This window comes from Tetrao urogallus, assembly GCF_951394365.1.
Source record: "Tetrao urogallus genome assembly, chromosome: 13".
NCBI classification, from domain to species: domain Eukaryota; kingdom Metazoa; phylum Chordata; class Aves; order Galliformes; family Phasianidae; genus Tetrao; species Tetrao urogallus.
This window is the reverse complement of record NC_136826.1, coordinates 8,109,176-8,133,327: the sequence shown is the minus strand read 5'-3', so window position 1 is coordinate 8,133,327 and position 24,152 is coordinate 8,109,176. Positions and strand designations below refer to the sequence as shown.

Genomic DNA, 24,152 nt, shown 5'->3' with positions numbered 1-24,152 from the left:
TGTAAAGAGTCAACCTTTATCACGTTGAAACAAGCATTCAAAGGTCCTCTTCCATTCAGGACAGCCCCAGCTGCGTCAGCCTGGCTTCCTCCAGCTCTATCCAAATCAGCAATAGGAACAGCTCTGCCACCAGCAATGACTGTTCTCTTACCTGCACACTGCATGGAGACTAGCAGATTTAAACACACTGTTCCCATTCAACTCAGTGAAGACCGAAGCATCTGAATGATTCCCCAGCAGTGACCTTTGGTAATAGCATAAGGAGCAGTGCCCCAAATGTTCAAGATCTGTGATTCTCTCCTAAGGACAGCCAGGCCCTGTTCATACTCACAGTACAGACAGCAATTACATCCACACAGGGGAATCTTTTTACTTTGCCTAACCTTCTGGACCCCAAATAGCTAACATCCCTCTTTATGCTCCACAGCAAATTTAATCATTTCTGCATTAGCAGCTACTCTCAGATCAACGTTTTCACCTTAAATGGTTCAAAACCAGTCTCAGATCTGCACATGATTAATATTACAACAAACAGACTGCCATGAATTCATCCCAGCTCTGGACGTTGGTACCACTTGCTGCACAGCTGCTTAACACTGACTACAGACTCCTTGCCTTTCTTTCCCCTTGTGTTTTCCTCCCAAGTGTCTCCTATTAAAACCAACATCGTAAAATTTGACTAAGTGTGAGAGGGCAGGGAGAGAAGAGAGCTATCAGCTGCAAACAGCATCCTTTTAAAACTCTTACACTGCAGCGGCATTCACTTGGCCACTTCTCAAAGGTCTCTATTAGGCTGCAACCAAGACCATGTCAAACACAAAGATAAAGCAAGGAACACCAGAAAACAAGTGCCCGTGCAGTTTAGCTGCTCATGGAACTGCAAGTGCATAAAAGCTCCCACCTTTCAAGATCTTTTTAAAGTTACTCTCCACGCTGCTGGGGCTTAGCAGTCACAGGACTGAGCCCAGGTGTATCAGTCAGGTTCTTATTTATTCACCCCTTTTCCCTTCAGCCAAGCCAGACAGGATCAGACAAAATCAAAGCCACCACAGCCACCTGTAAAGATGCAGGAACCCATTGGCATGGGCAAGATGAATCCATTGCAGCAAACTGAAGCAAAAGAGCCTTATAATGAAATGCAGGGTTCAGATGGCTTCAGGACCTAATGCCTGTGAACACAAACCCACTGCCAGTCTGCCAGAAACCAAGTCTGTCAATTTGTATTTGAAAGAACAATTTTATTGAGAAAACCTGACATTTACATCCTCTTATTCCTCTGTATGTTAATAAAACATGTTGGTGTTTGAAAGGAAAGTCTCTGGGTGTTTCTTATTAAGCAGCAGGGGGTCTGCAAAGTCTGCTAAATACTTAATTGAGTGCCAGCAGGTTCTTTTGGTAACTGCAGACCTCCACTGAAGAGACAGAGGTGCTCCCCCTGGGCAGAGCAAACTGGGAAGGTTCACACTCCTGCACCCAGCACAGAGCAGAAAGAACTCCTGTTACTTCATGCCACATTACACTCAATGAAAGGCTTTCCCTTGGCTAGCTGCCAGCAGATCAGAACAAGGCCGGGGTTTCAGCACTGCACTCTCTAGATAAGCTCACAAGGAGTGGTCTGGGCTTGTGGCTGTCTGCATTCTTCAGGGGGTTTCAATGAGGCAAGTTTCATTGTGGTTTTTTTTTCAATTGCCTCACCATGAAATGATTCCCTGCTCATTTGAGGGCGATCTGTTAAAAAAAATGAAGGCTGATTATATTACTTGAATGCAACCAGAGGGCAAAGAAGCTGGCAAAAAGCTTGTAGGCATGTCCTGCACAGAAAGTCTGAAGACACTTGGGCAGTCCGGTCAGGAGGCCAAGGCAACCTCACTGCTCTCTGCATCTTCCTCTGAGAAGTGAGGAATGACGCACAAGTCTCTCCTCCCTGGTAATCAATGACAGAACGAAAGAAATGACAGAAGGATTTGTCAGGGGGGTTTCAGACTGGATACGAAGAAAATTTGACCACGCTCAAGGTAAAGAAACACTGAAATAGGCTTACTAGCAAGGTGGCTGATGCCCCATGACTGTCACTGCCCAAGAGGCATTTGGGTTTGGGGCCAGTAACAGAAGGATTTACATCAGAAAGAGGCTATAACCTCTCTCAAGGCCTGATTTTACACTGCATTGAACACCTTTATTCCCCTTGTATGCTGGAGCAGAGCAGCTCTGTGCACCAGACTACCTTCACCATCACAAGTGATCTGAACATCCTGGGCAGAAAACAACGACATTTGAAGAGAGGAAGAAATAAAGTGTGAAAAGAGCTGCCTTGCAGCTATCGTTTTCTGTACCTGCATGAGCTGAAAACAGCAACACCTCTGCAGCATCAAACTTCACATGCTTTATTACTAGAGAAAATACACACATCAAAGTAGTTATTAGAAAAACCAAAACCAAAATACTCTTGACACGGGGAATTCAGTACATGAACAATACAAACATCCACGAGGACCACCATTCCCAAATGCTACTGCATCTCTTCCTCCCTCTGGGCCCTGTATTTTCTCATGCTCTTCTGCAAGCAAGAGCAAAGGACAAATGTTAACAGCAATACATCTGAGCAATTCACACACCAGCATCACCACATCAGTTTGCGCTGTGACTTCTCCATCCAAATCCTGGAACAGTTGAGGGACCACAAAATGCTCCAAGAACTTCCAGAAGAGACTGAGCCTTTAGTCACCACAGTACAAAGGAAGTGAGGCCATGCCTGCTGTGTCCAGCTGCAGGGGTAAGCCCTAAAGATGCTGTGCAAGCTCTGGCCTAATCCTGGTCCACGCGTTGAGGAAATACTGAGAGCAGCCAACCAAGCATGCTGTGGGAGGACATGCTCAGCAGCTCAGTCTCCAGTACCCTGGGTCTGCTCTCCACCCCCAGCTCCAGCTCTCAGCCACTCTCCTGCTGAAATGTACATCCTAGAGACAGCACTCAGAACTGGGCAGTCCACAGATTGGCTACAGGGAACCTACAGCTCAGGCTGTAGTGAGTGTTCTGGCACTTCTCATGTGGAAGCAAGAAGTTCAGAGGTGCTTCCATTTAAGTTAAAAGACAGGAAGTTTGAGAACTCCTTCCTCCATTACCTGCAGGAATTTCTGCTCCTTAATGCTCCAGCCATAGCAAAAATACAGGCAGAAATACTCATGGGACATCAAAAATTTCTGTTGTACCAACCAGTGCCTTCCACTGGAGGACCCACAGGGCTTTGCAAAGACTGACTTGTCCTCTCCTCTTCCCAACCCCAGTGGCTGAAGTAGTGGTTTAGGACTTGGAAAACCACTGTCAAACCAATGTCAGGCAAAGAATGCCTGAAAAAGCTACCAGGCTTTTTGTGACAAAAGTTCTCAGTCCCTCTTGACCAAGAAGGCCCCTGAGCTCTTCAGGCAACAGTCTCACCTCAAAGGTATCGAGTACGTGTTGGCAAACACCCATCAGGTCGTTCAGCCCTTTGCGGAATGGCTCAACAGCAGGAAGGGTCCCTTCAGAAAAGCAGATGAATTAGTGAAATGGGAGGTGGCTGGGGACCTTTCCCTCAACACTGCATGCCAGCATGGCTGTTCCCATAATATAGAGAGGCTCTTACACGGCAAACAGCAACGTGTGGGCTCCTGCCAGCCTATCACCAACAGCCCAAGCCCAGATCTCAGAGCCTACGTGCTCTAGGCTATAGCCCAGGAACAGCAGATACTTACCCTGCAGTTAGTCCCACGTTGGCAGAGCCAACAGGCAGAGCAGCAATTATTTCTACAAAGTTGAAGAGTCAGCAAGCACAAGCAAGCAACTTGCTTCCAGGAACTGACTTCTACATATTTGATGCTCAAGGGATCAGCCCCATGGGGAAGGAATGAAATAACAGCAGCTCTCTAGGCAGCAGACAAAGCTGCAGAGCATACAGGGCCAGGTGTGTTGGGAGGAACAGGTGACTGCAAGAGGCTCAGAGCTGTCAGTGCTACCTATTGTCAGGGGACAAAGTCCTCTTCAGGAGGCAAGTCATTGGGTCAGCACACAGAGACAGCTTTTCAAGACAGCCTCAGGTCCAAAGCTACAAAACAGCTGAGTAGTTGAAAAATGAATTATCTTGTTGCAGTTAGGTATGTCAGCACAGTTTCTAAACACCACACTGACTTAAGGAGAGATCAACTCTAACACTGAACAGCAGATCTATTCTACTTCCAGCACTACAGTTCAGGGCCTGCTGCCAACCAACTCAGACACCTGGGACCAGGCAAGGCCGTGGGATCCTCAGGACTCAGCTGGCAGATGCTGCTCAGCCCTACAGCTGGGAAACAGAAGAGCTACAGCACAAAGCTCAGAGCAGCCTCCCAACGAAGCAACAGGGCACAGAAGTTGCAGATGGCGAGCACAGAAGAGAGAGAAAAGTGCATTTCTTTGTTTGCACAACCCACAGCTGAAACCTGACACAAGCAAGGTGAATCCCACAGAAATAGCCAGACACAAAGAGGACACACACACATCCATACCTCTGGTCTGAATGCGGAAGTTGATCTTGCTTTCAGACGGGTGTGTGATGCAGTAGCCACAAAACTCCACATCAGGGCTGTGGTGGGGAAAGAGAGAAAAAGAGCAATGGAAGCCCAGACTGTTCACAGCATATCTCAGCAAAGTCAGAATTTCAGGCCATCTCAGACCTGCTGGGGCTCAGGATTCTTCTGCAATGACCAAGGGGCTCCCAGGAGGAGTATGCTGCAAGGAAACAGCCTGAATAATGTTATTCACGTTCTCTCCCTTGAATTGCAGCTTTGCAAAGCAAGGATGTGGCTGGCAAGCTCCTAGCACCACCAACTGCCCAGTAGCAGGCCAGAGAAACTACAGCATCCTCTGCATTTTAGACACACAATTTCCTCCATGATTAACCAGGAGCAGTAAGGACTAGCTGTTACCTAAGGGATGGAAAGTTGGAAGCCAAGAAGGTTAAGACAGCCAACAGGGCAGTGAACTCATCAGCCAGCCCCATCCTACGGCACTCAAGTGGTAGAATAAGGTAAGCCTAGAGATAGTAGCTAAGATCAACTAAAGATCATCAGGTAAGTCTGTGGGGGCAAAACAAGTCCAAGGGCAGGCCAAAAAGTCAATCCACAGGCCAAGTGAAAGAAACCCAAGTTAAACACAACGGAGTGATCACCAGATAGGCCTATAATGATAAGAAAGGACTGTGACCAGGTCTGTAAAGTCTGTAGCCAAGTACAAGCAATACTATGGCCAAGCTAGGAACTAATGCTCCTGTCAAACAGGCAACAGCTGGAAGCCGTGAGCTCAAATGAGACTCCTGAACCAATGGGCAGGGTATGGAGGTTCCAGGTGAGACCTGTCAGGCTCCTTAAGGCTTATGAGTGCCTTCTGGGTCCTGATAACAATAAGGAAGGAAAAAACGAAAGAAAAAAAAGCAGCTGATTTGGGGAACAGAAGTCACAGATAAGGAATCTTTGATGTGTCTGATATAAGACCTTAACAGATACAGAAGGAGGTGACTTCTGATTACGTTTCATTCTAACACCCTGAGGTGCAGGTTATTAAAGAGAAGGCTAGAATAGGAGACAAGTGCTCTTAGCAGCACCAGACACTGTAGGGGCTTTACTTACTTTTTCATGACCATGTATCGGAGGGAGTTGCCAAGCGTGTGGTCCTCATCATGCAGCACAAAAGTGACACAGTTGCCATCTGTTCCATCTGCCTGGACCTGCCACAAATTGGGAAAGAAGAGATGCCATAATGTTTTCTGTGGTAATAAAGACCAGGATGCTAGTGAAGAATCCGGCCTGATTCCAAGCTACCAGAGGCTGAAAAAATTGCATTTGTTTCTCTTTCAACAACCTGCACCTGTTGGTGCAGGGCCTGTTTCTGGGGGATAACGTAGAAAGGGTTATTACTGAACCCTGTAACACTAGCAGCAATCCCCTAATTCTGCTGTTTTAGGCTTAGGCACCCAAAAAGTATGAAACTAGCCAGTGTTTCCTAAGAAGACCAGTTTGGGATCTCCTCCAAAGCCAGTGAGCCACCTAATTAATTGCTCAGCTACTAGAGGGATGCTCATCCCCTGATATTTTCCCATGTTCCACAAAACCTGGTATATCCAGATGGCATTGATCATTTCCACTCCTAGCAGCAGAGAGACTTTGAGGCTATGTGAAGAGCCTGACGGGATGAGTACTGATCTCTTTGCATCCTGCCTCTTGCCAAATCTTCAGCTGCTCCAGTGGTTTTATAACCTCCATGTGGAGCAATGCTCCCCTTCCTCCTCTTACAGGTACAGCAGCCCCAGGGATCTGACTCAGAAGCTTAGAAAGGAGATGCAGTCTGCTTCCTGCAAAAGAGATCACCCAGATGTTCAGCATGACTCCAGGGCAGGTTCCTGCACACCAGCTGCTGTAGAAGAGCAGATGTGATGCAGCAACATGAGGATGTTGGCCTGACCCAGTCTCTTTCACCTCCTAGCAATTTGCAATCCACCCTCAAAGCAGTGTTACTGGTGATTAAAATAAAGAGAGGCAAAACGTTCTCTTGTAATGGCAAGGCAACATGTGACTTGTGATTTCTGGAAGACAGCCTGCTGCTCTCCTGCTTGCTGGACCCAGCACCTTCCCTCCTTCTTCCAAGAAACAGCTGCTAGCCTCAGTTCCTCTTACTGTTGGGCTTTGCAAAGAACTATTTATTAACATTGTCCTCAAAAGGGATTTTCTTTTTCATTAAGAGTAAAGGCTTGGAGAAGAGCAGGCTAATTTAGGAGGCAGCTGCCTGGCACTACAGCTGCATGGCACCCATTTTTGTTTCCTGCATTCAGCTGCACTTTAGCTCAGGTGTAAGCGTGCATACACAAAAAGATGTTTCTCTGACTGGGAGCAAATCTTTACATCTGAATTACAAAATTGGCATAAAAATAACTTGAAAAATAGGATGCTTGGAGCTTTAGCAGATAGATTTGGGAGCACCAACTTCAGAGTCCTTTCCAGAGCTGAAGGAGCTTTTGCATACAGGAAGCAGAGGAACGGGATGGGATGCATCTCCTGCATGGTGGCTGGGTCTGCTTGTGGGAGAGAGCAGCAACACAGTGGTTCAGCTGTCTGTGCTTCCTTAACACACTTAACGGTAAGTACCCCGTGCACTGATCTGGCAGATAAAAGCCAAAGCACGGCTGTTTCCCATAGCCATAAGGAACATGCTATGCTGAACCTGCTTCATCAGACTTAATTTCTCTCTCTCCTTTCCTGTGGAGAGTGCTTTGATAAAATTCAGGACTTCAGCAGGACCGTAAGCTTCATTTCTCATCCAGACACTGTCCTGCCTAGTCAGATATCTCACTTCTGGCACAGTCTGAGGGTTCAGAGGAAAACCAACGCGTGCCCTGCCAGAACACAGCCAGGACAATTACTCCCCGCAGCGTTGGGTCTGTGCTTTGAAGCAAAAGGCTTAGATTTCTCACACGTCTCATGCTAGAGGCTTGCTGCAAGAAGCTCAAAGGCTGCAGACCGAGCGGCTGGGGAGGAGCTGGCGCAGGGCTCCTCAGTCAGACAGCAGAGCCCGCGGCCCGTTATTCTGAGCTGCAGCGCCACCTAGCGGCTGCCACGCGCAGCGGGCAATCCGAGAACGTCCCGAGCTGAAGGCGCTGATCGGGATCACCGAGCTCGCTTCCCGCCACTTGAAAAAGCAGACTCCGACTGCTGGATTTTAGCAGCTCCGGAGCAGACCCATTCTCCGGCCGCCCCTGACGCAGCTCCGCGCCGTTCCCTCGGGCTCCGCCGCTGTCACAGAAAGCGGACGGCCCGGCGCGCTGAGCCTGGCCCGCGTGCCTCCAGCTCCTCAGAAGCGCGGGCCCTGAGGATCCCGCCCAGCTCTGGGCGCCGGATGGCTGCGGTGAAGGCCGAGACGAACCGTGCCCCGCTCCCGCTCCCAGCCACCCCCGAGCCCCGCGGCCCTCACCATCTCCAGCGCGGCCTTCCTCTCGCCGGTCTCCGCCATGCCCGCCGGACTACAACTCCCAGCATGCCCCGCGGGGAACTACAGCTCCCAGTATGCCCCGCGGCGCCGCGCCGGAAGCGCCTCGCAGAGGGCCCGGTCGAGGGGCGGAGCGGCGGCGGGCGGTGGGCTTCGTTCCTGCGTTTACTTCCTGCCGCGGCGGCCGGCGTGCCTGAGGGAGGCCCGCTGAGGAGCTCCTGGCCTTGGGGTATGGCAGGTGGGGGCGGGGAGGCGCGTTGGCCGCTCGCTGTGCTCCGGCTGCGAGGGCCCGGCCGTGTGCGGCCCGGAGGCGGCGGCGGCGGTGGGAAGCGGCTGGTAGCGCTGCGCTGCCGGGTCGCGGTGAACTTCGGGGCTTCGGGCAGGGGATGGTGGGGCTGTCAAGGTTGGGTGCCAATGGATGAACGGTTGTTCTTCGGAACTGGGGTCGCAGGGCGGTTTATAGTGCCGTAGCCGTGTGCGGGTGGCCACCCGGCTGCGTGATCTCTGCGGAGAGCTTAGATATCTCGCTGCTTTACCCGTCCTGCACGTCTTGTCCTGTTGCCTTCCGGCAGGTGGGGGTGGGAGAGGAGCGGGGTTAACCTCCCCCAGCGCTGTGTTCGTGCCGATGTGCCGCAAACAAGCAGTGTGCTCCGAGAGGAAGCTGAAGTTCTGCTCAGCACTGCTTGAACTTGGTGCTCCTCAGGCTTCCAATGCCCGGCTAAGCTGCTGGGCTCACGGCTGGCATGGCAGTTAAGGAAATAACGTTCAGAAGGCAATGAAGGGTTAAAGGGAAGCTTCAGCTGCTTTCTGCTGAATTCAACGTCTTTAAACGATCTTTTTTTATTGCACCTTTCAGAATTGCAACACCTACTTTTGTTTTACACTTAAAGCCAGTAGTAACGCGATGCCCCTTGTTTTCTGTGCAGAGGATTTCTGGAAATACAAGCAGTAACTTCCTCCATCCCTCTGAGCGCTGAGGCTGTGAATGTTTTGTTCAAGAAGAAGGGCTAACAGTTCCCCTTGACTGGTAAGGGCAGCATTGCTGAGTGACAGAGGATGAGCACCATTTCTCTCCCTTGACTTCTTGTCCCAGCTGTGCTGGCTGCATACAATAGCTTATTCCACACCTTCTGTGAAGTCAGAGCAACAGACAAGTTGTTTTCATCTCACTAGAAAATAATATGTTATCTGCTGTGCTTGGGGGCTTTAGTGCTGAAATGCTAAATGCTGCATTGAAGATTGAAGCTATGTATTTATCATTCTTTAAGATATTGCAGGAATTTCTTACCTTTCTGTCAAATGTCAGGGGAGAAAACTTGTAAGCAGCAGCATGCAGCAACTTGCAGCATGACTTGCAATGCTTCAGTAGACACTGGGATATGAGTGCAACACTCAGGTCACCTTTGTTTGTCTCCACTGTCTGCCCAGTGCTTTTGACACAGCCTAAGGAGCTCCTTGGGTCTGTGATGTTTTCTGGGTGAGGAATGCAGCCTCCTTCCCCTCTTTCCTATTTTGGAGCTCTTCCTTACAATGCCTGTCTGGTATCCCTGAGTGAGTTTGATTCCTTCCTTTTAGGAAGGTTTAGACTTAGATGTTTCCAGCCATCTTTGAGTTAGAAACCAGTTGTTTTCTTTAGGTTATATGAAGGGGCAAAAGGGATTGTGTTCTAATGGATTTGATTCCTGACTCTCCTGTAAGTGATAAGAAAAGCTGTTTTCTGGCTTTGCAATGGATTTTTTTTTAATAACAAAAGTAATGAATGGTTTCTGTAGAATTGGATGTGACACTGTTTGGAGAGAAAAATATATGCTCACTGCTCATCTGTTTTACTTAAAACATTCTGCTGAAAGCTGAGGAAATATGACTTATGAAGTAGGTGGTTACTGACTCCAGAGTCAGGCAGAGAGCTGTGAATTCAGGGGTTTTGCTTGGTTTTGCAACTGCTCCTTTGTATTCATGCTGTTCATTGAGTGGCTGTGCTGTAAACAGATTTGTTTCTAGATATTTTTTTTTGTCAGTCACCTGATTGCTCAAGAGGCTTAGCTGTGTTTGTTTGTCCCTGGCTGTGACCTGCTGTTCTGCCACATACCAGTGCAGTCCTGGTTCTCTTCCTGAACTGGACGAAGTATTGCAGATGTCTGTATGCTGGTGGGTCTCATCTGGCATGGCTATGTGAACTCCTCTTGTTTTAGCTAATGTTGTTGCAAATCACTGTGCTGCTCACAGATTATTTGGATTGTGGTGACCGGCTGTTCCTCATCGGTAGCTGCTGAAGAGATCAGTCCCCTGCTGAAGAGTTGTAACGTGTGTAGAAAACAGAATAAAGTGTATTTTGTGTAGTTTGCATCTTCTGGCTAAAGCAGTCAAAGTTAAGGTGTAGGAGAGGGCACCTTTTTAATTTCTTTTTTTCCCGGGAAAATGTTTGTGTTCTTTCTCCGTGGCCCCGTCAGAAGGGAATGAGCTGCTGTTCCTTTAATCAGGAGAAACTAATAACAGTTGCATGGTAGTTAATCATTTCTTCTTGCAAGACCAGAATCAGCCATGTGGGTGCTCCTGTCTCTGATAAGCATTTAACTGGAGGTATCAAAGTTTAGGCTTTTTCATCCCTGTCTATAAACTCGTTGGGTATGTTTTGTGGCTTGTCCTTTCTTCTGCTTCAGTTTCTTCAGGTGGAGGTGGTGACTCCAGCAAAAAGCTTCCCAAAAGTTACTTATCCCTTTTTGCCTTAGCTCTGAGTTATACCCCTTTCTATTCAGTCCAAATATTCTTCTCTTACATGAGTAATAGCAAAGCCTTCAAATCTGCAGAGAGAGGACTTGTGATCAGTAATTCACCCAGCTTGGGCTTAGCTGGAAATAGATGAGTCTTGACTTACTGTCACTTTGTGACCCTCTGATTTGTGTGTGTAGCAATGTGCTTCAAGGAGCTGAGAAGCTTTTGGAGGCCAAGGTCAGCAAAATGTTACTGAAATTTGTGGCTACTCATCATCCTCTGTGTGGCTGATTTGCGAGGCTAGCTTAAAAAAAAAAAAGATGTCCTGGGCTGGCACTTTCCATCCTTTGTGGCAGGATGTCAGAGATCTCAGTGCTGGCTGTGCCCTCAGGTATTTTGCATTGGTGTTTTTATGTGTTCAGCACTCCCTAGGCTTTTCTAGGTGCATTTTTCTGGAGAGAGGTTTGGGTTTTCTGTACAGGGGCAGCTCTAAAGCACTCTAGGCAAGATGAGATCCAGCAGGCTGGCTCAGTGATGCTGGAAGGAAATACTGTGGTTAGATCTGTAAACAGCTCTGCAAATGACGTGGCTCTCTGCTTGTCATATGATGTGCTTTCCAGTTGATCTTGGTGAAGTAGGGAAGAACTGTGTCAACCTTGCTTTTCTGTACTGCCACAGTCTTCAGGTGGATATTGACACTGACCATAGTAAGCACCATCTATTTCTGCCTTCTAAGGTCATCATCTCCAGAGCTTCTTAGATCCCAAATAATGTGGTGACTTTTTTTCTGTAACGCTGGCAGACTTGATGTTAGAGGATATTTGTGAGCCTGCAAGTGAGGGAGGAAACACAAACCCAGCTGTTTTTTTTTTTACCTCTGTCTACCGGCATTTTTAAGTCTTTCTTGGAGCAGAGGGTAACCAGTCATGCAAACAGCTGTTTTCACACCCAGTTCTTTCAGCAGCAGTAAAAGGGGACTGCTGGCGTGGGCACCCCTCACCCTCCTCCTTCCTGACAATCTTTGCACATCAGCTGGATATAAATCTGGTTTAAATCCCTGAGCCATCTTCAGGTGAGGCGAGACCTAGGTGAGCGTGATGGGAGGGGAAACAAGTGGGATGTGAGGACAAATGAAGTGATCCTAGAAAGAACAGTAGGTAAATGCAACAAGTTGTCTTTGTTCTGAAAATAGGGCTTGCTCTGAGATGGGGTAAATGAGAAGCTTGCCATGCAAAGCAGGCCAAGGGGCTTTCCCTGTATCCCTGGTAGAATTGATGTGCTATGTACAAGGGTGCAAATTTCAAGCCAAGAGGAAGTGAAAGGAGGAGATCAACTTGAGAGGGTCTGCAGCCCCTCTGCAGCGCTCCAATTGTTGGTCCCTTTTAGTGGTGCCTGTTAAGAACAGCATTTGCAAAGACTTCTGTCTGTGTAGCGTGAGCCATTCTGTGTGTTCTCTCTTCACCTTTATTGACACTACAAACTCTCAGTTTTTCTAGAGCGCACTTTGCTGGGTGCCATGCTCTAGAACAGCGTTATGGAGGAAGTTTACTGCTCTGCTTCCTGCTTTGTTTGCTTTGCCCTTGTCAAACTAATCCTTTGCTTTCTGTTCCTATAGATGGTGCTGGTTCTGAAATCACTGGTGCTCCCAGGTGATTAAGTTAAAGTCAGCCATAAAATTGAATCATAGAATCATAGAATCACTAAGGTTGGAAAAGACCTAAAAGATCACCCAGTCCAACCGTTCACCTATTCCCAATAGCTCCTACTAAACCATGTCCCTCAACGCAACATCCAGTCTTTCCTTGAACACCCCCAGGGTCGGTGATTCCACCACCTCCCTGGGCAGTCCATTCCAGTGCCTGACCACCCTTTCTGAAAAGTAATACTTCCTCATGTCCAGCCTGAATTTCCCCTGGCGTAGCTTGAAACCATTCCCCCTGGTCCTATCACTAATGACACGAGAGTGAGGAGTATCATATCTGAATCAATCCCCAGGTTTATTTTCTTCCTCTCCTGTCTTGAGCTCTTATACCTGCAGCAGGTTACCTGTTGTTGTCCAAGCCTGAATCTGTCAGGCAGCAGAACTGTGAACCCAGTGCAGCAATGATATCTTAACTTCATGATCTTGTCAACATCCCGGTGTTTCTTGATCTATCTTTTCCCTTATTGCTGTAATCCCTTGTGCTTCAGTCCAAATGAAAGCAGACAGATCTTTCAGTGTAGTCACTTCCTCCAGTGCCAGATGGGTAGGAAGTTTGACTGCCAGTAGCCTATATTCAGTCTTTCTGCCTGAGCTTCTATCCTGAAGCTAAATCTGTTGTACCTAATTTCTAGAGAAGTCTCTGAGCTATTTGCTTGCAGTGAACGTGGTGTGTGATTTTTCTAGCCAGAATACAGAGGTTTCTATGCACAACACAAATCAGGCAATATCAGGGTAATTAGACACAAAGGGGAGAATTAGGTGGTTTTCTTCTTTTTCTTGGTAGGGTCAAAGGTCTTCTCTAAGCAGAAAAGAGGCTTATGGATGTCCTGAGTCAACCAAGCAGATGTCACAGCTGTGGTGTGACGTGGTTTCACACGTTCAATCTTAGGCCTGTCATTAGATTAATGTGATGATACTTGAGCTGGTTAAGTGTCCTCCTTTATGTGATTGTCCTCTGACTTCACAGAAGTCTGGCTCTCAAACACTTGCATCTTGTAATCTATATGGTTTGAGATATATATATATATATATGCAAGAACGTTGGCTTGGAGAAAGATTGTTACTGTAGATAATCAGTCTGCAAGTGTTGCACCCTCACTTTGAGATCTGCAGATCATGTGCTCTCATAGAAGTCTTGGTGCATCAGTGAATGTCTCCAGGCTGTAAAAAGTGGACATGCGTGGTGTGACTAATCCAGCTGCAGCTTTTCTGTTTGAGTTTGAAAGCAATCAAGTCCAAGGTACTACACTGAACTGAAGTCATCTGACAGAGACAGTGGGCTTGATCTTTTGAGGAGCTGCTCTTTACATAACTGTGAGACAGTTGTTTCCTTTCTGAAGTGTGTAGCTTGCTGGCTGCTGGCAGCCTTTTTGAGAAGCAAGAAAAACCCGATGGGTTAATTGAAAACAAAAAAAAAAAAGCTAGAAATCTGGCTGGAAACAACATAGGTTAAACTCATTATGGGGTCACTGACTGGAGGACAGTGTGCAGGAGCAGTTTAAAGCAAGCAAACCAACTCTTCTAGAGGTGATTGTGGTCTTACAGATATTCTGAACAGAACCTGAAGGGGGGGGAAAAAGAGAGAAGCTTTCTAAATAGCAATATATTGGCAAAGTATTGATTACATTATGCTTCCTTCCAATTATGCTGAGGGCTGAGAAGCTATTACTGAGACTACAGTGTTTTTTTTCTGTCAAATAACACAAACCTAATTCTTATGGTGTTTTTATTTCCAGATAGCTGAAGCCATGGCTATTCTTTTTGCTGTTGTGGCGAGGGGCACAACCATCCTTGCCAAGCATGCCTGGTGTGGAGGAAACTTCCTGGAGGTGACAGAGCAGATCCTGGCAAAGATACCTTCTGAAAACAACAAACTGACCTATTCACATGGGAAGTGAGTGATGTTTCCCATCTGGGTATCAGAGCAGACTAGCTAACGTGCATGAAGATAGCTGTAAATGGATGTAGCAAAATCCAGTTGTTCTCAGATCAGTTGTGCATCCTGATCGCTTGATGATAAGTCTTACAGGCAGTATCTTTTAGAGTCATCCTGAGGTACCACAACTGCAGTTGCTGGGAGAGAAGGCTTATGCAAATCTCTGACCAGTCCTCAGGTAGCAGTTGGCAGAAAAGAGCATTTGAATGCAGTATCTCCTGGCACTGTGCTGCTGCTTCATTGTGTACGTGGAGTACAAAAGTTAATGTGCTGCAAATTAACAATAGAACTGCAGAGAACACTGATTTAGCAGTGTTCTGTGTTACTCAGTTCTCTTTTGAGTGGCTGGATTCTCAGTGTTGTCCATGCTGTTGTGTTAAAGCCATTTTGGCTGCCTGAAGATTCAAAAGATAACGATTTAGGTAGTCTTCGTGTGTCCTTCCTTGCCTCACAAGTATTAAGAGACCCTGGGGAAGAGCTTTCAGAGGAAGCTGACTGTTCTTTAAGTACTTTGTGTGCTGAATATCTTCTACTGTAACTTTAAGGGCAAAGTCATTTCCTTTTGTTTTACTTTTGCCTTGAGTGTTGTTCAACCATTTACAAAATTGAGCTGCAGGAGTGCCACAGTGTTCTTACAGTTGAAAACTTGAATTGTGATAGAAGTTCTTTGGTGGGAGGTAATTAATCACTGCATCTGTGCTTACAAAGCATGCTGTGAAGTGGATAATCTTTTGCTCACTACTTAAGACTTCATGAGGATTCAACATTGTAATGCTACAATGTGATGGAAAGTATAGCAATAATAGGGGGGTGGCAAAGTCTGTGGTTGCAGCAAGTGAGAACAAGCCTGAATGCAGCAGCTATAGACACAGAAACAAAGGAAGGAAACTTGCTGACCCTTAGAAGAGCTCAGATAGGCAGGGATCTTGAGGAAGATACCATTACTTCCATTGCCAGCCATTAAATGAAGTCTGGGAAGGGGTGGATCCTGGCTCCACCCTGTCCTGTCATTCAGGTACACTGCATGCACCTGAGCTCCCCTGGGTTGGCCCTGCCTTCCCACCAGGTGCTCAATCACTGCTTCAAGCTGTGACTCTGCATTTCTGCTACAAGCACACTGCAGAAGAGCATTCTGGGCACTGAGCCTATCAGTGTCTCCTCTGCTAAAGTCCCTTCTGACAGGCTTTCTGTTGACATTGTTTTTCCTGTGCATTTGAAGAACAGCCTCTTCATTCAGAATCTGTCATTGTTGTTTTATTTTTAAGACCTTCTGGGCCTTTGTATAATCAAAGAATATTAGGATGTTATAATCACAAAATAAACAAGAGAGTTAGGCAAAGCAGACCATGATAACAAAAGAGAATAAATAGAAGGCTTACCTCTATCCTGGGCTCACTCACAAAACTCCAGCAAAGGCATTCTCCAGAAGAGATCCTTCCCCACTGGCAGCCAGCTCTTAAATAGGTCTAGGAGGGGTGCAGCCAGGCTCCCCCCCTTCTGGCAGCACAGCTGAATTGCCTTCACCTGTGCTCCTCTGGCTGGCTCATGGCTCGCCTCAGGTGATCAATCAGAGGTTCAGGCCGTGACTCAGCAGTTCCCATACAATGCATTACAGTGATTTTATTGTAGAATCTGTAAAAGAGGTCTAAATGGTGGTGGGGAGTAGGTATCATCACTTAAAAATTAAAAAAAATAAAGACAGCTAAAGCCAGTGAGCCATCTGCTCCAATTGGTTCTGGGTTGGATTTAAAGCTCTATGAGCTAAGTTGATGGGATGTTGTTTTTTCTTGTGGGCCTGGAAATAACAGCCTGGTTTCACTTGGAGAGGAAGATACGGCTCTGAACTGGTTTGCACTGTCTTTCAAGTTACTGAGAGTTGCATTTAACAAGCATCTGTTTACTCAGCATCTCTCAAAGCATCTTTATGTGAATAAGAGAACGCAACCACATGCTTCAAGCCTGTTTAGCCTGATAGTTGTTCTCTTAAGTTCATTTTCTTATTTGGCTGCTTTTGTTCTGTGGTTTTTGCAATAAAAACCCAAAGCAGTGCAACATGGCTAAAGAAGTAAGTCGCTGTACCAGTGAGGTTCACTGAAGCATTAACTTCCTTGTCACTCCAATCAACTGCAGATAATCTCACAAGTTCACTGTGTGTGGGTGCTTGTATGCAGACAGCAGGACTAGATATAATCTTACCCCCATTTATCATGTCAAGGTGTTTTTTTTCCCCACAGGTAAGTAACTGGAAAAACATGGAACTGAAGTTTGACAGCACAAAGTTGCTGTGAAGTGTGGGGTGCTGCAAAGTGCATGATGGCAGCTGTTACTTACGTGTAAGTTGTCTCTTATTTAGTGTAGCTGATAGAAGATAAATGCTTGACATCTGACAAAGATAACTGGGCTGTGTTGGCATCTGTGTGACTTGCTGTAGGGTAACTGGAATTTGCTCTTTTTTTTTCCAGCCCCTAAATTCACCACAGACACCAGCATCTTCTCCATCATCTCTCTTCTCCTGGCAGAGAATATCTTGTGGCAGCTTTTAATGACTTAGTTTTTTTTCCCCCCCTCTTTGCAGTTATCTGTTTCATTACATCTGCCAAGATAGGATTATATACCTCTGCATCACGGATGATGTAAGTATTTTGGTTACAGCTCTTGCACACACAGGCTTTTTATGAGTTTTAGCTTTTTCAGTATATATGTCAATGAGAAATCAATAATGGGTGCTAATTGCAGATGGGTTTTATTCCATTGGAGCTTTTAACTCCAATGGAATAAATGGAATGATGGTGATGAGAACACGGCTCTGAAGCCTAAGCCTGAAACTCAAATGTGAATAAAGTACCTCTGAGGTTCAGTTCTTATTTAAAGCAAAATCATCTCCCTCACAGGAAAAGATATTAGAAACAAAATTAGATCTACATATACTTCAGTAGCATCTGCTTCCAGCTGATGTCCAGGAAGGTGTCTGGAGTCTGGCTGCTGCTGAAAACCCAGGGTAACCAGCCAAGTCCTGTAGAGTTTTGCACAGCATGCCTGTCTGAAAGTGGGTATTTGTGGGTTTTGGACTGGCTGTGTGCTGTGTACACTTCATGCCCACATCCAGAGCTGGATGTGGTCTGGATGTGGTCTGTTCGTTCTCTCCTAGGACTTTGAACGTTCCAGAGCCTTCAACTTCCTGAATGAAATCAAGAAGAGGTTTCAGACCACGTATGGCTCAAGAGCACAGACAGCCCTTCCCTATGCAATGAACAGCGAGTTCTCGAGTGTCTTAGCTGCACAGCTGGTGAGTTCTGTTGCTAAATGGGATTGAATGGGATTGCTTTGGCAAGTTAAACTTCTCCCCACAGGGTCTTTGTATATTTTTTCATTTGTACCTAAAGTACCACACTGAGTTTGTATATGAATGCAGAGGAATTTACTGCTTTCCCTGTGTGTTCTCTACAGCTGAGTTGCTTTTCTGCTTCTGTGATGAAAAGGGGCTGAGGTTAATAGTGATGTATTCATTATTTGCACTGCATAGCTGAACTTGAGATGAGATCTTAAAGATAGCATTTGAAATATCAAAGCTAGCTCCAGTTGGCTTTCCATTCCAAAATAACTTCACTGTTGTTGTGAGCAAGGTAAATGCATGCTACTTTTTCAATTGAACGAGGCTTCAGAATTTGAGTATGTAGTAATTCCAAACTGCCCCTTGCTTCTCTCCCTCTTACTTCATGGTAATCCATGGCTGCTGGGGTGTGGTGGGGTGTTTGTTTACGGCACTGTTCCATTTTCATGAGGCAAGAACACTGGGCCTGGATTATGGGCAGGTTCTGTGTACAGAATCACTTGGGTGGATGCAGAAAGGACTTCATTCCCAAGACAGCAACTTAGAAAAAGAGGATAGAGTGTTCAGAGTCTTCTGCTTAAAATTCATCACATTTTTTTTAGAGTTCTTAATTGACAACAATTTTGTAACTCAAGTGATGCTATTTTTTGAGATGTGCCTTAAACTAAAAGGAAGATGTCCTTGGAACCTTGGTTTTCAGAGCTTGTTTGCAGGCTGTATCTGGGACAGCTGCAGCTGGCACTGTGTGCAAGATGTGTAGGAGGCTCTCAGTCTGCTTTGTTGTGGCTGGTGAGTGTGTAAGCACTGAGACTGCTGCCCTCAAAGCTTTCCTTTTTCATCTACTAAAAATGCCAGGTTTGGAGACATTCTGGATGCAGGAGAGGAGGTCCTTTGGTCACCTGGCAGCACAGCCAGAGTAAGGGCAGAAACGAAGCAAGCTTCTAACACTCACCAGCAGTAACAGTTGTGTTTTGGGGTGCAGGTTGTAGCTGGGGGAAGGTGAGGGGAGGATGTGCACTTGTGCTGTTGCTTCCTGAAGGTTGTGCTGGATGTTGTGAAAGGAATCAGTTGTGCTGGTATCCTCAGGGATGAACAGAGATGATTCATAGCTTGTGAAGTTGCACATCCTTCACTGCAAAATCTGTTCTTCAACTTATGCAGCAGCATAAGTTGAAGCAGCAATGAATAATAAAGCCAGCATGTCTTCAGAAGAGCCCAATGGATTGTGCATTATAAATTAGATTCAGTCCTATCACAGATAGGAAGTTAGCTTTTTCCTCTACCAACCCTTGATGTGTGGAGATCGAAACTACACAAAGTGATGATTCATCAAAATGTAAGCAGTTTTTGGCTGGAATCAGCTTAATGCTCTGCCTTATCAGAAGAGCCAGGCGGTGTTCAGGGCCACGGTGGTGTTATTCCTCTGAAAATCCCAGCATTTCCATTTCTCTAAAGCATGAAGTAGAGCTGCTTACCTTAGCTTTTGCATATTGATGAAATCCAGGCATCTACTAATTCTTATTACAAGTTAAATGATGGCAGAAAGCTGTTCCCCCAGCTTCCGAAGATTAGAGCCCCAATGATCTAATGCTTTGTGTAGTGGGAGAGCAGGACTGCTATCAAGGTGGTTCCAGAAGTTACTGCAGGAGTTTAACTGGTGTGATGCTGAGTGTGGAGATCATACAACAGTTCAGAGATTGTGCTGTGATTCGAGCATATCACACAGGTAACATTGAAAAGGAAGGCCATGCTTCCAGTAAAACCAGTGAGAGCTCAGGTAGAGTGCCACTTCTGCAACTTCTCCTGAAACCAAACTTGTTTGTTTTTCATTTTTTAAAGGATCTGTTACTTTCAGTGCTATATCCATCAACTGTGACATGAGTGTGTGAATGCTGTTAGAGCAGTAAGCTTTTGCTTCCCACGTGGTCAGAAATGGATGCAAAGTGGACACTCATTAAGGAGAAGACTGGGGTTTAAGAAGCCACGTGGGTTGTCACAAAGTACAGCAGAGACAATCTAGTCCTGGCCACTGCTGTCAGCAGGTCTGTTTAGATGGTTTCTTCTTAGGAAGTGCTTTGTGAAGCCCTCAGATACAAGAGGTGGCTGTAAGTTTAGAGCAGGACAAAAGTTCATCCATGAGTTTTGTGAGAGACTTGTTCCGTGGGGGAGGTGATCTAGGAAGCAGGACAGTAGGAGCTGTGGCTGGTGATGCTTGACTGCAGAGGACCTCTGAGGACAGCAGACTTAGTCTCAGAATAGCAGAACTTAGACAATACTGACTTCACCTCAATTCCCTTCCTTTTATTCTGAAACCATTGCGAGACTCCTTTTAACCTGGGGATGTTGGTTAGCACTTCTCCCACCTACCAGCCTGAGTCAGATAGTCACCACAGGTTCACTTGTGGTCCCAAAAGCTGCTTATGTCTGCTTTACAGGAACAGCAGTTTGGCAGCTCTGACCATCTTAAACACCTCATGTGGTTCTTCCATTTTGCAGTCCCTCTTCACCCTAGCTGGAGCTCCTGCTTGATGCTCACTTACAGATGCAGATGCATTCTCTCCTGCTTGTGTAATTGCAGGGCTCTTTATGTTTTATAGAGGAGTAGAGAGGATTGTGTAAAATTGTGATCTATTACAAAGACAACAGAAGGATGTCTGGGAGTGGGAGCAGTGTGTTAACTTGCTACAAATGTGATTTAACTTCCTAAAGAGGCTGATACTGCTGGGCTCTCTGGAAGTTGCAGGCACTTGTCTGCTGCACAGCTTCTGCAGTGCAGGAGTAGATGGGCACCTCGTGTGACCTTGTAAGGGGCTGACAAGTTGGATTTGGGTGTCCCACACAGTTGTAGATGTCTGAGGTAAATTGGAATCTCAAATGTGTGCCCTCTGCCCTGCACAGTAAGGAACGGGAGATTCCCTTTTTGTGTGAAGTGCTATGTTGAGGATCCTTGTTTTCACTGACTGTTCATCTGTTACAGAAATACCACTCGGAGAGCAAGGGCACTGACCAGGTAGCAGAGACACAAGCCCAAGTTGATGAACTTAAAGGAATCATGGTTCGAAACATAGGTATCTGGCTTGTTCTTGTGCCAAGCATGCAGCATTCCACCCAGCCAGAATGGTGATCCTGCAGGGAGTTACTGAGAGTGGAACTGGTGGTGGGCTGTCCTCTCCTGATGGAACCAGCGATGGTTAAAGGGGCTGGGGAGCTCTGAGTTTGCAGTCCATTACTTGTGTTGGACGTGGTGAGAGCACAGCTTGGTGCAGACTTGCACAGCTTGCACTGAGATGCAGTGTGCTCTGGGTTTTGTCCCTGTCACTGCTGTTTTCCTGCAGCTGCTATGAGGAAAATGCTTCTCAGCATTTTGTCCAGTTGAACTTTGGTTTGGGACAAGTCTGACCACTTAAAATAAAGAGCTAGATCTGGAACTGACCAGAATTGAGTGGATTTAGTCCCAAAATGTGATATTGCTCCTTAAGCACCACTGCTTTGAAATCTCAGAAAGGTTGGGGGCTATTTATCCTCTCAGAAACCACTGCCAGGAGCTCCTCCTGGCTTCCAGCTGAGCTTTGGGTATTAGAAGCAGCTTTTTGCACTGGGGTTGTACTTACAGATTGGGATTTTTCTCTTTCTCCAGACCTCGTGGCACAGAGAGGAGAGAAGCTGGAGTTGCTGATCGATAAAACAGAGAATCTCGTGGATTCTGTAAGTTTGGGGAAGAACTTTAAAATGGGGAATTAGTGGTTCTGCAGCTGTTGTGCTCGTGTAAGAAAAAGCCCCTTTTCAACAGACATTAAAGCACCTTAAAGTAACGTTTCCTCGTGTTAGAAACAAATCCTGTCTTATTTCCTTCCTCTGCATGGCTGTTTAACCAGCTACGTGCCAGCCTTGCAGCTCCTTAACAGGATGAAGGGGTAAAGTAAGTGAGAAATTACAAGTCATCACATTGAATGTAACTATAAAGCATGTGCCAGTCAAGTGGCCTACATATAGCTTGGAAGTTTTCCTGACTACTCCCTGGAAATCCCTGATTCAGCATCTTCTGCAGGGTCCTAGCTTGGGGCCTAATTCCTTTGGTGCCCTCAGATGCAGTCCTCAACCCTATAGATTGCCAGTGTGGCCTGATGAGACTGATGGATATGAATACATCTCAGAGCTGGCAAAAATACTGTCATGCTTTAGAGAGATGAGCTGGGGGTGCTAGCAGTTACCCAGCTGGGAATGCTGTCCTCCTGCACTGAGTGTTTGAACCTTACTGCTTCAGGTGGTGGCAGTAAGTAGTCTAAGCTCAGGTAATGCCTTAGACAAAAGGACTGGAATTCCTTCTTCAGTTAGTCTGAAGTCACTTGTGCTCACTGCGAATACTTGTTGGAAACAATGCAGAGAATGAATGAATGGAATGTGGTGCTAGTTTGAGTGTCCTGCAGTTCAGTGGTGAGTCCTCAGAAATTCAGAGTTGAAGTTTTCAAGAGCAGTGAACCAATTTATCACTCCCACAAGAGCCTTTACTACCAGAGTGGTGTGCCTAAAGATCCTTCCCAGCAGCAGCAAGGTCTTCCTTTTGGCAGGGAGGTCTGAAGAAGCCAGTGCTCAAAGCAGTCCTGTCCTCTGGAGAACTGCTCTGGGCTGAGATGAGGTGTGTTGCTGCAGTGTCTGCACCAGGACTGTTGTCAGTAGCCAGTAATCTGTTTCCATACCTAGAAATTGCACGGTTAAGTGAGAGAAGTGTTTCCAAAGTTCAGATGGTAACTTAACATGAAAATCAGTGTTGAGTTGAAATTACGTTAATAGGGATGCAGCTCTGCTGATGTCTCACTTGAGAAGTCTGGGAGGTGTGGAGAAAGCCTGAAAATAACCAGCAGAGTGAGCTGCTGAGGTGGCTCAGTCTGGATGCTGCAGCCTTTTTCTGTGCAGGTATCTCTGCACGAGCTGCTCAGGGAAAGTGATGGGGGTGAAGTTCTGGTATTGAAGGAGTTACTTGTGTGGCTGGAGTAGAACTGATGTTGAGTGTAGGAATAAAGATCAATAATTACTTACATATTTTTGGAGTACTTCAGCTCCCCAAAGCTTGCAAGTCAAAGGAGAACACAACCAGAGGTAGTCCAAGGTAAACTAAACCTTGTGAGCAGCCAACAGACCTGATGATGTCCTATGCCCAATTTTTCTCAAGCTGACTTCTGGCAGGTACAAACCCAAGCTGGTTCTAGATTCAGTATTACTTCTGTTGTTTGGGTTTCATTTATCTTGCCCTTAAAGTAGCATAGGAGATAACTTTCCCTTGATGCCAGTTTGGCTTTGCATTATTGTAACTGCAGGAGTTAAATGGATCTGGAGGAGATAACTGCAGAGGTTTGGCTCGTTAGGTTAGTAGGGTGATATGGGGATGTGCCTCTTCATCTGGCTGCTTGGGATGCAGCTTTCTCTGCAGTAGATCATGCAATAAAACAGCTGTTTTACTTTCTCTTCTAGTCAGTCACTTTCAAAACTACCAGCAGGAACCTTGCTAGAGCCATGTGTATGAAGAACCTCAAGCTTACCATCATCATAATCATTGTATCAATTGTAAGTATGGAGCATAATAACCTTTAGCTCTTAAGACAAGCTTAGCTACTGGAAAATGCTAATAGTGTACTGCTGTCATCAGACCTGCACTAACTCATACTTGGTATGGTCTTAGCTCTAAAACAAGTGTTTTTAAGGTTTTCTGAGATATGGAGAAAGGAGCATTGTGCCAGGCAGTTTTTCTTGTCAAGGTGATTGAAGATGTTTTCTTGACAACTCTGTCTAGCTTACAGATGCTTGCTGCAGTAATAAGTGCCTTGCTGACTCCTTAAAAGTTAAGGCATTGAGCTGATGGCTCCTCTACCTGTATTGGCTTTCTAGGCCTTATTCCTTTTGGTACTCATTACTTAGCTTGGAATAGCATACCTCCAGCCTCTAATGAATGTGAACAGCACTACTGTGAGGGTGCTGAAGTATAATTTCAGGTTGGGTGTGTGAAGTACTTTGTCACCACTGAAGCCTTTGCTGGAGGAAAATTCTCATCCTGTTGCTGGATGGACATGGAGAAAGAAGTCTTGGTGCAAAGTTCTGTAGGACGTTTGACAAGTTATTTTAGGGTGCTTATAACCCGGGGTTTTCAGACTTGTCTTTTGATACCAGGCCATGTCACAAGTTGACTTCTGAAGGACAGAATTCTCACTGAAATCTTTTGTTTTCTTTCCCAGGTTATCATCTATATCATCGTATCGGCTGCCTGCGGTGGGCTTGCGTGGCCAAGCTGTGTGCAGAAGTAACCAGAGACAGCTGGTGCTGGTCAGTTGGAGATGAGAATCACAGCAGTGTGAAGAAGCGACCTACAGAATAACTCTTAATCTTTCACTACTGACACCTTCTCATTCTTCATCCCTCCAGGACTTCAGACTTTCTGCCTTATCACCCCAAACATGCCCAGCCGGTTGCTGCTTCCATGCAGCTGTAAC

At 46.2% G+C, this 24,152-nt stretch overlaps 2 protein-coding genes across 3 annotated transcripts; one reads left to right on the top strand and one right to left on the bottom strand.

The window, feature by feature from the left end:
* Nucleotides 1-2,509: 2,509 nt before the first annotated feature.
* On the bottom strand, nucleotides 2,510-8,013 carry LOC306951545 (DNA-directed RNA polymerases I and III subunit RPAC2-like; the record flags this gene model as incomplete). The annotated part of the gene is made up of 5 exons (XM_079542061.1): nucleotides 2,510-2,557; nucleotides 3,436-3,518; nucleotides 4,521-4,597; nucleotides 5,640-5,737; nucleotides 7,975-8,013. 5 exons carry the CDS (start codon nucleotides 8,011-8,013, stop codon nucleotides 2,510-2,512), a joined length of 345 nt encoding a protein of 114 aa, XP_079398187.1.
* Nucleotides 8,014-14,151: 6,138 nt separating this feature from the next.
* On the top strand, nucleotides 14,152-23,966 carry VAMP7 (vesicle associated membrane protein 7; the record flags this gene model as incomplete). Of its 2 annotated transcripts, XM_079542049.1 has the most annotated exons (7): nucleotides 14,152-14,297; nucleotides 16,915-16,972; nucleotides 17,488-17,625; nucleotides 20,648-20,738; nucleotides 21,308-21,375; nucleotides 23,140-23,232; nucleotides 23,898-23,966. In XM_079542049.1, the coding sequence occupies 7 exons, from the start codon at nucleotides 14,152-14,154 to the stop codon at nucleotides 23,964-23,966; spliced, it is 663 nt and encodes a 220-aa protein (XP_079398175.1). The 2 variants fall into 2 exon arrangements, with proteins under 2 accessions (XP_079398175.1, XP_079398176.1); XM_079542050.1 differs by lacking the exon at nucleotides 16,915-16,972 and having other exon boundaries at nucleotides 14,152-14,232.
* Nucleotides 23,967-24,152: the final 186 nt, after the last annotated feature.